The following is a 13823-nucleotide window of genomic DNA, read 5'->3' as shown; positions in this document are numbered from 1 at the left end:
AGCATTATTATAATAGCTTTCAGAATATATAAGTGCTGAGGTTTTCTGATTTAGAAAATGCTCATTTTGGCCAGTGAGTCTTTATTTATTGTCTTTTCTGATACCCATTTAAAAAATCTGATCTTTTTCTAGAGACAAATTTATCTTTAAGACACATTTTTTTTGCACCTAGAGGTTTTACCATGGGATGGACTTTTAAAAATTGAAATAAGTGCAGAGTTTCTGTTTACTTTGCTTTGTTCACTGTCTTCCAAGGATCTGTGTGGTTTGTAGAGGAAAGTTGAGCAAGGATAAAAACACTCCTTTAGTTGAAGTTTAGATCTAAAATAGATTTCTCCATAGAGTTTCCCTTACCACCCAGTGTCTTTTTGTTTTTTTCCTTTCTTTTAAATTATTGATTAACTTGAAAAGAATAGTGAGAAGGTCAAATTATAGGATGGTAGTCTTCATAGATGAAAAATCTTAAAAACAGTTTTTTTTGAGTCAACAGTTTTGGATGCCTTTGCACTCTGGATATCACTGAACATTAGTCACAACTGACAAGATAATTCATTAACTGGTAATCTCTTTTTCTCTCTCTCTCTCTCTTTTTGTTTTTTGATTTCTAGTAAAAGAAACTAATGTAAATTCATTATTTTTGTTGATCTTGAAATAGAGTAATTATAGCTAATAAGAGAAATTTCAAGAGATAACTTAAAAAAAATCCTCTTTGTGGCTGAGAAACATACCAAAGAGTGTGCTCTGATTAGAAATATTAAACTATCTTCTAGAGTTAGGGTTTGGTAAAGGGAAAAAAAGCACCACACTAGCACCTCTTTCAAAAAAGAGGGGATTTCATATAGGGAATGAGTTACACAGATATATAGTAGGTTGAAAGAACAATAATGACTGCAGGAAACAACTGGACCATCAGGCCCACATGGAGGTGGGTTCTGCTGGTCGATGAGGAAGGGAGCCTAGGGCAAGAGGAGACTTAAAGCTGAGAAGGGTGTGCAGAGCCGGGACTGTATGGGGCAGATCCATGGCACCCACTCCAGGAAGCCTGCTCTAGGACAGACCTGTCCAGGAGAGGCCCCTATTGACCATCAAAGGGCACAAGGTCACTCCTGGTACTGGAGGAAAACAGGAAAGAGCTTGGGAGAGGTTGAAGTTAGCAGAATTTTGGAGCTCAGAGGAAGGGCCCTAGGAACTTGGCCCCAGACACATGAGAAAGAAGTCCTGCTCAGCTGATACTGGTATTTCTGACAGGATGCAGAGGCTTGTTTCGAAGTATTGAAAGAAAATAGAAGCTAACTTCAGTGGTTGATGCTGAAACAAAGTGGGTGTCATTGTTACGGTGTTGTTACTGCTAGGGTAACGTTGATAGGATCAGTGTGTAAACTGTAAGAAGAGAATTTTGTCTGTGTCTGTGTGCGTACACGTGTGCTGTTACTGTCCTTGTTTCTGTTACTGATCATAAAGCCATGGTTGATATTTACCAGTTTCTTCCACTATTTATTCTATATTCCCTCTGCCAGTGCCTCAGATAGTCAAGGTTCTCTACTTCGTGGGACATCTCAAACATTCATTCTTGAAGAGTTAGAATCCTCAGTGGACTTACCCTTTTTAAAAAATTGGTTGTAGTTTCCCATTAACTCTTAATTTTGGACATACCCTAGAAAATAGTCCATTGCATAGCAACAACCTGATTTTTTTCCTTGGTAGTCAAGACCAGCTAGTACCTCCTCCTTTGCTAGTTGATTCAGTAGCATGAGGAGTATAAAATGGCCAAGTGGCATTCTCAAATTCTAATACAGTGGAAGTACTGTGGAAACATTACATCCTGTGATCTCTGAACCATCAGAGCCCAAAGTTGCAGGAAACAAAAATTTGGTAAGTTATTAGGCATAATAAGGGGAACCCTTACCACCACTTAATTCCCATACTCATTTTTTTTTCTGGCAATATGAGATATATCACTGTGTTTTGGTCATTGATATAAAGAATATACCACATCCTTTAAGGTAGAGCCCCAAGCTTTGAGGATATTCTCTCCCAACCTGCGGCATAACTATCTTCACCATTACACTGTTTAGTCAAGCTAGCTGCTTCTGGGTAATGGTATACACCAGTGATACCAGTGCTGCACTTCTCTTACTGTGAAATGAGTTCCTTGGTTAGAACCAGTGTTGTGTGGGAAGCCATAGATCAATAAGGCATTCCCTAAATCCATGAATGGTGGTGCTGGCAGAAGCATTGCTGTCAGGGGAGTCAATTTCATATTCAGAAAAGTGTCTTTTTAGGTAAGAACAGATCACTGCCCCCTCCAATATAGAAATGATCCATTACCAGACCCCTGAGGAGTGGGGCCGTATTGAGGGCTCCATATTGGTCTCTGTCGTTTGCAGTTTAGGCACTCAGTAGTTTCCCTAGCCAGATTCAGACTTGGTGAGGGTAAGTTGATGCTGTTGTGCCTATGCCTAACCTCTATCCCTGTTGGCATGGCCACATTGTACATTAATGCATTGAGTAGTCCTGGGGTGGTAAGGGAATAAGCTAACTGACATCAACAGAACAATGTCATCTTATCCATATTGAGAGCCTTTTTTATTTTTTTAAGTGGATAGCTTATAGATGGCAGTCACCCCATGACATATATTCACATTTTGTGTTCATTCTAAACGATCCATTTCCAATCCTCTTCCCCAGACTTCTGTGTCAGCCAATTTTCTTTTTATTCTTTCCAAGTTCTGGTCAGCTGGGCAACACATTAACTATTGCCCGTGATTCAATGTAGATTTGTATCTCAAGTTATTTCTCCTTCTAAATGAAGTGGTCAACCTGTGGTACAACCTTAAGTTCTCCCCACTGGGAGGTTTTTCTTTCACTACTGTCTCTCAGGGATATCTTTGATTGGGATTGTAATATTTCAGCAGTCTGTTTTTGGTTGGTACCAGCATATTATACATAACCATTTTTTCCTTTCCCAGTCCAAATTTTTTTCTTTCTCAGTTAGCTTAGATATGTCTTATGCACTGATGAGAAGTACAAGGTGCAGCAGCCAGCCATGTACCATAATATGCTTCTGACCCCTGGACCCCAAAACTTCACCAAGGTGAAGGCCCCTGCATTTTCGTGGTGTGTGTCTCCTGATCTCTAGCATGCATGTATCTTACCAGAGCATCCAAGTACTTGCTACTTTTGCTCTTCAGGACCAATCTACATTGTCATCACTATAATGTTTTGTGGAATACCTGGGTTATCAAGATGTGTCCAGGCTAGATTATTATGCCAAAGAGCAAGAGAGTTGTTATAATCTTGAGGAAAATATAGTGAAGGTATATTGTTTACCCTGCTGAGAGGAAGCAAAATGCTTGTCATGGTGCTTGCAAATTAAAATAGAGGGGAAAAAAAGTCTGTGCAAGTTTAGTTGCTTCCTGTTGTCTCCTCCTACATAATAACCCTAATTCCATGAATTAGGCAGTCAATATGAGCTATCTATCGGGATCTGGGGAAAAAACTACAGGGTAAGTTGAATAGATTGAATGAACACTGTACGATTGGATTTAGGCCAAAACCTCATTTACCACCATAACTTCCATTTTTGTATCCCCAGGAATTAGTATTAGAGTTAGCATCTAGTAATCCCCTAAAGAGCTAGATATTTTCCTTTTTTCAGTACACAAACCCCTAGTAAATGGCTACAGGTCTCTTAGGGGAATTCTTAGAGGAAAATTGTGGCTCTGTTGCATTGTCTTTGGGGGACCAAGGACTTTATGTCTGTGTTTGGAAACTGGGAGTGACTGTGACCCTTCATTATAGTTATGGAAGTTAGGATCTAGGCTACCAGATCTAGGTTTCTGTTGTTTATAGGTCAAGTAATATTTTAGTCAACTGACTTTTCATTTTGTTTCTTAGAAGTACCATGTTCAATAAAGCACTACTAAAGGTCTCTGCAGGTTGAAATCTTCTGATTGCCACATTTTGTCCATGCTGTCCGTTAACATCATTGCTCCCTCCTTTCTCTTGTTAAACCCTGCCATTTGACCTATGCATTCTGGGATCTCATCATGCCTATTAGGGAGTCTTTTTCAGTGGTGTCATCTCCCCATGTTATTCCCAACCCACAGAAGACAGCCACTACAGAGTTTTTCAAGGATGTAGAATCCCTCACTAATGTATTTTTCAGTGCTTTAGTGCAGTGTTCTCTGGGACCTCATGGATTGTGTAGTAGGAGGATGTGTATATATTCAGGCTGTACATGGTTAATCCACTTTAGCATTCATATTTTTCTAAGCATCTGGATTTCTTCTACATTTTGCCAGGAAAGTTTGGGCATTTCCTCCTCATTAAATGTAGACTCCTTTGGGATTTAAGTTTCATTCAGTCGACAAGGAAACTATTAGAAGTACTTACAACTGCTTAAGCAAATATATTATATTTGGCCCTATTCAAACTCTTTTGGTCAAACTCACTTAAAATTCATTTCCACAACTATTCCCTAGGTTTTTGCTGATATAATTTATCAAAATATTATAATTACTTTTGGATATAAGCTGTCTTTTCTCAGTTAAGACATCGTACTTATTTTCTTGGAACATGCCTACATCTGATTTTAGAGGTAATAAGGAATGGTGGAGGTAGGTTTTGAGAATAGACATCCCCCTTCAAGGCAACTGTCTCAGGTAAGAGTATTCATAGTTTCTAAGCAAGAGGCTGATCTTCTCAGACATGGGAGGAGGAGCTGTTTCTGCTTACAGAAGAGGCTCAGAGAGACTCCAGGGCTTCAAGGTTCCGACATGCATCTGAAGCCACTCAGGTATCCCCATTTCACATGTTAGGTTCTCACTCCTTCCACAACAGGGCCTTAACTTTCACAAAAGAGACTTAGGAAGTATGTATATTCAACTTTCACTGCAAGTATGCAAGCTGCAAAATTAAATTTTGAGTCCAATTCTTAGGAAGATCATACCTGTGGTTACAAGAAATAAGAAACTCTTTTTAAAGTGCCATTCAGAAACTCTGTAACTTTCTTATCATGAATTGAACTGAAATTTAAAACCCCCAAGTGTGTCATTTTCTTCTGTAAGCTCTCCTTTAGAGTCAGGGCAGCCTGCTCACAGTCCTTGTTGTCATTATTGCCACCATAATGGTCAGGTCAGATAGTCATTTGGTTCCCTTAGGCACTTGTTTCAATAATGATAATTAATCATTATGCCAATGCATGGCTTGGATCACTAGTATCCCATTTTCCATTGGCAAGGAGCTCAGCAGTGCATTGAAGGTCAAGGCCATAATCAAGCCAGTTCCTGAATCCTTTGTTTCCTGGGACACCTCCATTATCAAGAAAATGAAACCACACTAGGGTATTTTTAACAGAGGGAATTTAATGTAGGATTGGTTACACAGGTGTGGAAGACTAAAAGAGCAAAAAAGTAAAACTGAAGTAACCTAGATATAATAACTGCTTCAGGAAGTTACTGCTTGAAGGTCTAGGGAACAAACGGATTAACAGAACTTTGAAACTCAGAGGAGCTCTTTGAAGCTGAGGATCAGACCTCTGTGGAATGTATACTGTCCAGCCATTAGTGGTATCTCAGAGGGAATGACAAGAAGCTGGTTATAAGAGTGCTGAAAAAAGCAGGAGACTGAAAGCTGTAGGGTGATGCTGATTGAAATGCATGCAAACAGGAAGAAGGAAGTCTTTCCTCCCCTCCTCCTAACTACTAATCTCTACCTAGTATCCTCTATTTGACAAAGGTCTATCAGGAAACCATATGCCAAAGGAAAAATATAATTTTGCAGAATCCTAGCCCCTGCATTACAGAATAGACTATAGAAGGATGAATTTGGAGTTAAGAAAAGCAATGTCAGTGACCAAACTGCTAATTAGCTGTTTTTCTTAGGTTCTGAGAAGTTGTGACAACATTTAGATATGTGAAGTATTATTGCACAGATTCTGTTCATAGATGCCTAGAAGCTCACTTTGGCTTCCAAACAGTGACATTCTTACTGCTTTGGACATTTTCTCTGTTCTCATGTTTTCCTTCCCACATTGCTTTCCTTGACTCTGACAACTGGGAGAATGGATAGGTTTTTGTCTTTGGATCAGTGGTTAGAGTGTCTGAACTCTGGTGAGATTAAGCTAGTCACTTTCAAACTTTTTTGACAAGACCTACAATGAGAAATATTTGGAATCTAAAATACACATGTTACAAACATGTCCCAGAATCAAAAGTTTTATGAAATAATACTTGGTCCTAACTATTAAGTGAAAGATACTGATAATTTCTATCCTATTCTTTTCTATTCTTAATCTTATTCTGATTGTGTTCTTTAAAAGACTTACCACAACTCAATCAATTATGTAATCTATAATTTGATAAACACTGATCAAAGCAACAGTGTGAAGTAAATGTAAATAGTCTCTCCTTCTTAATTGTATAAACAATGCTTAACTTGGCAAGTTTTTGGTCATTTTTGTTGTTGTTCCTATTCGGGCCCCCAACACATTATTTTTCTTTAAATTCAGGGTGAGAAGAAAGATATTTTAGAACTGAGCTTGTAGTTCTGGTGGTGGAGAAAAATTATACAATAATGATATTTAATGGGAGCATTTCTTATGTTTCCTCCCTCCCTACTTTTCCTACTGAGGGGGGAAAAACAATGAGAATATATATATGATAACTTAAGTCAGAGAAAAAAAAATCCAAATTCTTCATAATTATTCCTCTACTCATTAGTTTGTCAAATATTTGTATATCTTCTCTGTATAAAATCTTGAACTCAGCAGATGATACAGCCATTACAAACACAAATGTGAGCTTCATAATTATTGATAGTGGTGAGATGTTAGAACTAGTCTGAGGTAGTAAAACATGCTCTGAGTTGAAAAATACTCAATCTGAGATATGAAAGATGAATATAATTAGCTAGAAGAAAGATGGAATTTGGGGATGGGATGGGAAGGAAAGAATATTCTTAGAAGGAATAGTTTTTATGTTACCTCATGAAATAGGAAGGATCAAGGTAAGACAAAAAAACAAAAGGCTGTTCTGGCTATTAGCATAGAGAGATGGAGATAGCATAGCACAAGATGAAGATGGGAAGGTAGATAGGATTCAGATCCTATAGGGCCTTGTACGCCACTTTGACCATTTATATGAAGAGCAAAGGGGAATATAGAAGAAAATGATATGAAGACATTTGTCTTTAATTTCACTCTAGTGGTGGTATGGGATGAAATGCAGGGGGGTAAGGGTATGTATGGAGAGATTAGTTAGGCTATTGCATTAATCCATGTAAGAGGTGACTGTGGCTTGGACTAGGGTGGCAGCTTCGGAGGGGAAAGGTAGATGACTTATCTAAAAGATATTTAGGAAGTAAAACTGAAAGGACTAGTTAGATGTGGGAGTTGAGAGAGTAAAAGAGGGCAAGGATAATGCCAGAGGTTTCTAGCTTGGGTAGCTAATATGAGGAATAAATGGGAAAATCAGGCTTGGGGAAACATTAATGGTTTAAACTTTGGCTATACTGGGTTTGAGGTTTGAGATCTTACTAAGTACTAGGCATTGTGCTAAGCTTTTCATACACATTATTTGATCTAATCCTTACAAATATAATTAATTTTCCTATTTTACAAATGAGACAGCTATTAAGTGGACAGAGCCACGATTTCATTTTTATTCTTTAAGAAGGGAGAGATTCAACCATGTTTAAATGTTTCTGAGAAGAATCCAGAAGAGAAGGAGATGTTGAAGATAATGGAAGGGAAAGGGATAATCCATAATGTAAAGCTAATGAGTAGATGCGTAGATAGAACGATGTCTTCTCTATTTAGAGAAAGAGAGTGCATATGCAGGTTAGTTTGTGGATTTGATGTTAGAAACGTAAGGGAATTTCTTCTTGATGGCATCTGTTTTCTCTGCAAAGTAGGAAAAATATATTTTAAGACTGAGGAGTGAGAGGGAGAATGGAGGTTTAAGGATGGTAAAGTTTCAGAATAGTTTTTGTGGAAAGTAGAGTTAATGAATCAATTAATGATTCGGTAAGTAAATGAGAGTGGGTTAAGAAGACACTTAGTAATTCACAGAGTTTAAAATGATGTTTTATCAACATCATAACAGCATAAGGCAAAAATCTAATTAAATGAGATGTGTGTGATACTGCTAACAGACATAGAAAGGCAAGGATGGGAGGGAGAGTAATGTGGCTTTCAGTCATTGGGAGAGATTTTGTGGAAGAATTAGAACTTACTTAGTCCGTGATGCACAGGTAGGTAAATTTGATATGAAGAACAGCACAAGCCAAGTACAGTTAAGTCCCCTCTATACAAATGAATTCTGTTTCAAGAGTGCTTTCGTAAGTCCAGTTTGTTCGTAAGTTCAACAAAGTTAGCCTAGGTACCCAACTAACACAATCGGCCATATAGTATTGTGCTGCAATAGGTTCATAATACTTTCGCATCTTTGAAAGTTCGCAACTTGAAGGTTTGTATGTAGGGGACTTACTGTATGGAGTGGGTCCTTAGTGGTAATCTGTAGTTATTTGGTTGATGATAATCCTTCTTTTATGTCAATATTTCAGTGACTATGGGGGTGAACCTATATCAGGACCTGCATTTGATCCAGCAAGTCACCCAGCTCCAGCTCCTGCTCCTGCTCCCTCTTCCTCTTCAGCATTTCGACCTGTAATGCCATCTAGGCAAATTGTAGAAAGGCAACCTCGGATGCTGGACTTCAGGGTTGAGTACAGAGACAGAAATGTCGATGTGGTGCTTGAAGACAGCTGTACCGTTGGTAAGGTTTTTCCTACCATATAGCCTCCACAAATAATTCATTAGGTAAACATTCAGTTTATATTCTTTTCTCTTGAATTGACTGCTGACAAGAAGGAAAAAAAAACCAAATTGTTATTGTTTCATACAGATTATTGTGTTCTAATTTTAAATACTGTCTTCAGATTGAGGTAAGTTTAAGAATAATTTTTTATGGTTCCACATATGCAGAATGGTATATGAAGCTGTTTTAGGGCAGATACAAATCAAACATCTCAGAGCTTTAAAAAGTACCAGAATTATTAAGTATATTGATATCAGACTTTATAGCTGAAGCTCCTTCATTTTTAATACTATGATTAATGAGAAATAAGAAATAAGACATTTCCATCACTTCTTCTCCCTGCCAGCTAAATAAATGCTTCAGTACTGTTCTCTCAAAGGAGACTCATAGTGTATGCCTGCCATTTTCAGACAAACTTTACCAAAATTCTGTGGAGAAACTATGTTGATTTCATGTTTGATTCACATTATTTGATCCATGTTTGTTGTAGAACTAGAAATTGTATTAATTTCTATTTTAATACGGTTTTGCCTTAAATCTAAATTTTAGATATTTCTGAAATTTTGCCTTTGTTCCTTTTTGGGGAGATCCTTTCCTAATTTTATTAATTGAGGTACCAGTCTGTGGCCTGTTAGGAACTGGGCTGCACAGCAGGAGGTGAGCGGCGGGCAAGCGAGCAAAGTTTCATCTGTATTTATAGCCGCTCCCCATTGCTCGCATTACTGCCTGAGCTCCACCTCCTGTCAGATCAGCAGTGGCATTAGATTCTCACAGGAGTGCAGACCCTAGTGTGAATGGCACATGCGAGGGATCTAGGTTGCACGCTCCTTACGAGAATCTAATGCCTGATGATCTGAGGTGGAGCTGAGGCGGTGATACTAGCGCTGGGGAGCAGCTGCAAATACAGATTATCATTAGCAGAGAGGTTTGACTGCACAGAGACCATAATAAATCAGTTGCTTGCAGACATATCAAAACCCTATTAGTGAGTGGCAAGTGACAATTAAGCTGGATGTGGTGGCAGGCTTTAACTATAGTGGCAAGTGAGTTGATGTACTTCAATTGTATAGCTGCATCTGGTGGCAGGCTTTAAGTCAGAATCTGACACTTATTTTAGTCCACTCCTGGCCCACCCATTATTTTATTTACCACTTCTATCCGCGCCTCTTTCCCACTCTGCACACTTGTCTCAGTCAAAGTTTTGGTAAGTCCACAAGCTAACCCTAGCCAAAATGAGTAAAAAACAAACGTCGCTGGAGAGCTTCTTTGAAAAGGGGGAAAGACCCAATGATGAGACAGCAGAAGAGTCTAAGGCTGCCAACAAAAAGAAAACTGCATTTAGAAGAAAATACCAAGAGTCCTACTTAAATTACAGGTTCATTGCAACAGGTGATTGACATTCTCCAACCACGCTTTGTATAATATGTGGCAACCGGTTATCCAGTGCAGCTGTGAAACCTTCAAAACTGCTTTGCCACATGGAGACCAAGCACCCTGCATTAAAAGACAAGCCTTTGGAGTTTTTCAAAAGAAAAAAATGTGAACACAAGAACAGAAGCAATTATTGAAGGTCACCACTTCATCAAATGTGTCTGCACTGAGAGCATCATTCTTAGTGGCTAACCGCATTGCTAAAGCTAAGAAGCCTTTTACTGTTGGTGAAGAGTTGATCCTGCCTGCTGCTAAGGACATTTGTTGTGAACTTTTAGGAGAGGCTGCAGTTCAGAAGGTGGCACATGTTCCTTTTTCAGCTAGCACCATAACTAGATGAATTGATGAAATAGCAGAGGATATTGAGGCACAATTGTTAGAGGATTAATGAGTCACCGTGGTACGCAATCCTGGTTGACGAGTCCACCGATGTTGACAACAAGGCAGCAGTGCTTGTTTCTGTGCGATATATTTTTCAGGAGGATGTGCACGAGGATATGTTATGTGCACTTTTGTTGCCAGCCAACACTACAGCTGCAGAACTATTCAAGTCTTTGAATGATTACATATCAAGAAAACTGAATTGGTCATTTTGTGTCGGTATATGCATGGATGGAGCAGCTGCCATGACTGGGCGGCTTTCTGGTTTCTCAACTCGGGTCAAAGAGGTCGTTTCTCAAATGTAAGTCTACGCACTGTATCATCCGTAGAGAAATGCTGGCTAGCTGAAAAATGTCACCTGAACTTAACAGTGTTTTGCAGGATGTGATTAAAATTATCAACCACATTAAAGTACATGCCCTTAAACTCACGTCTGTTCACGCAGCTCTGTGAGGAGGAGGATGCTGAGTACACACGTCTTCTCTTATACACAGAAGTGAGATGGCTTTCTAAAGGTAGATCACTGGCCAGAGTTTTTGAGTTATGAGAACCACTCCAGAGATTTCTTTTAGAAAGATGGTCACCACTGACAGCACATTTCAGTGCCACAGAATGGGTCACAAAACTTGCTTACTTGTGTGACATATTCAACCTGCTCAACGAACTCAATCTGTCACTTCAGGGGAGAACGACAACTGTGTTCAAGTCGGCAGATAAAGTGGCTGCATTCAAAGCCAAACTGGAATTATGGGGGCAACAAGTGAACATTGGGATTTTTGACACGTTTCAAACATTAGCAGAGATTTTGAAAGAGACTGAGCCAGGGCCGTCTTTCTCCCAGCTGGTGCGTGATCACCTATCTCAGCTTTCAAAAGAGTTTGAGCATTACTTCCCAACCACAGAAGACTGAACTGGGAAGGAATGGATCCGTGACCCATCTGTGAATAAGCCAGGTGAATCGAATTTGTCCGTGCTAGAAGAGGATCAACTGCTTGAGATCGCAAATGACGGTGGCCTTAAAAATATGTTTGAGACAACCTCAAATCTCCATACGTTCTGGATGAAAGTCAAGGCGGAATATCCTGAGATTGCCACAAAAGCACTGAAAAGGCTGCTTCCATTTCCAACATCCTATCTTTGTGAAGCAGGGTTTTCTGCAGTGACCGCAACCAAAGTGAGATTACGGAGTAGACTGGACATAAGCAACACACTTCGGGTGTCACTGTCTCCCGTCACCCCCAGATGGGACCATCTAGTTGCAGGAAAACAAGCTCAGGGCTCCCACTGATTCTGCATTATGGTGAGTTGTGTAATTATTTCATTATATATTACAGTGTAATAATAATAGGAATAAAGTGCACAATAAATGTAATGCGCTTGAATCATCCTGAAACCATCCACCCGCCCCGGTCCGTGGAAAAACTGTCTTCCACGAAACCAGTCCCTGGTGCCCAAAAGGTTGGGGACCGCTGCATTACAGAGAAAAGCAAGTCTGTTAAAAGAGTGATCATTCCCAAACATGAATCAGATTGTTATTCCCTTACTTAAAACCATTTAGAAACTTTCCATTGTTTTGGGGATAAAATTCAAATCTTTTAACATGACCTGTAAGTCCTGCTCGACCAGACCCTACTGCATTTCTAGTTTTCATCCATTACCACTCTCCTTCTTACTCACCATGCCTGAGTTGTAACGGACCTCTTTCAGTTCCTTGAATAGGTTATTAGCTCAGGGCCTTTGTACTTGTTTCTTTTTTTGCCTGGATTCCTCCCCTAGTCTAGTCCCTTCTCCCTGTGCCCATCCCCATGCCCCCAAATATTCTCCTATACATTCCTTTTTATTTTAAAAATGAGATATATACAGTATAGTTTTATTAACTATGGGTACATTGTTGTACAGCAGATCTCTAGAACTTTCTCATCTTGAGTAAGTGAAACTCTATATCCACTGAACAGCAACTTCCCATTTTCCCCTCCCGCAAGCCCCCTGGCAGTCATTATTCTGCTTTCTGCGTCTATGAGTTTGACTACTTTAAATACCTTATATAAGTGGAATCATGCAACATTTGTCTTTCTGGCTTATTTCACTTCATATGATGAGTGAAAGGCTCATCCATGTTGTAGCATATTACAGGATTTCCTTCCTTTTTAAAAGCTGAATAATATTCCATTGTATGTATATACCACATTTTCTTTATCCGTTCATCTGTTGATGGACATTTAGGTTGTTTCCACCTCTTGGCTATTGTGAATAATGCTGCAGTGAACATGGGATTGCAAATATCTCTTGAGACACTGCTTTCAATTCTTATTTTTGGTGTGTGTGTGTGTGTGTGTTGTTTTGTTGCTTTGTTTTATTTTATTTTATTGCAGTATAGTTGATTTACAATGTTGTGTAAGTTTCAGGTGTACAGCAAAGTGATTCAGTTATACATGTACATATATTCATGCTTTTTTAGATTCTTGTCTCATATAGGTTATCACAGAATATTGAATAGAGTTCCCTGTGCTATACAGTAGGTCCTTGTTGGTTATCTATCTTATATATAGTAGTGTATGTGTGTGTTCATCCCAGGCTTCTGATTTATCCCTCCCAACCCCCTGTGCTTCCCCTTTGGTAACCATAAGTTTGTTTTCGATATCTGTAAGTCCATTTCTTTTTTTTTTTTTTTTTTTTTTTAATGTCTGAAACATTTATATTAACATATTTCCATACATATTTCCATACACATACAAATATAAGATTTTTAGAAATTTCATGTAATGTCTGAAACATTTATATTAACATATTACATGAAATTTCTAAAAATCTTATATTTGTATTTGTATGGAAATATGTAAGTCCATTTCTGTTTTGAAAATAAGTTCATTGTTTCTTTTCTTTCTTTTTTTAAATTAGATTCCACATATGAATGATATCATATGATATTTGCCTTTCTTTCTCTGACTTACTTCACTTAGTATAATAATCCCTAGGTCCAACCATGTTCTGCAAATGGCATTATTTCATTCTTTTTTATGGCTGAGTAATATTCCCTTGTATATAGGTACCACAGCTTTATCCATTCCTCTGTCGATGGACATTTAGGTCAGTTCTTTTGGATTAATACCCAAAAGTGAGATTGCTGGATCATATGTTAGCTCTATTTTTAATTTTTGAGGAGCTTCCATACTCTTTTTCATGGTAGCTGCA

At 38.6% G+C, this 13823-nt stretch overlaps 1 protein-coding gene across 1 annotated transcript in view; it reads left to right on the top strand.

The window, feature by feature from the left end:
• Positions 1-13823, top strand: part of FAF1 (Fas associated factor 1) — a 476566-nt gene that overhangs the window by 146203 nt on the left and 316540 nt on the right. The window contains exon 4 of the mRNA XM_036849545.1: positions 8566-8777. Within this exon, the coding sequence (XP_036705440.1) occupies positions 8566-8777 (212 nt within the window). The remainder of the gene's footprint in view (positions 1-8565; positions 8778-13823) is intronic.

This window comes from Balaenoptera musculus, chromosome 1 (genome assembly GCF_009873245.2).
Source record: "Balaenoptera musculus isolate JJ_BM4_2016_0621 chromosome 1, mBalMus1.pri.v3, whole genome shotgun sequence".
NCBI classification, from domain to species: Eukaryota; Metazoa; Chordata; class Mammalia; order Artiodactyla; family Balaenopteridae; genus Balaenoptera; species Balaenoptera musculus.
This window is presented reverse-complemented; position numbering and strand designations above follow the sequence as displayed.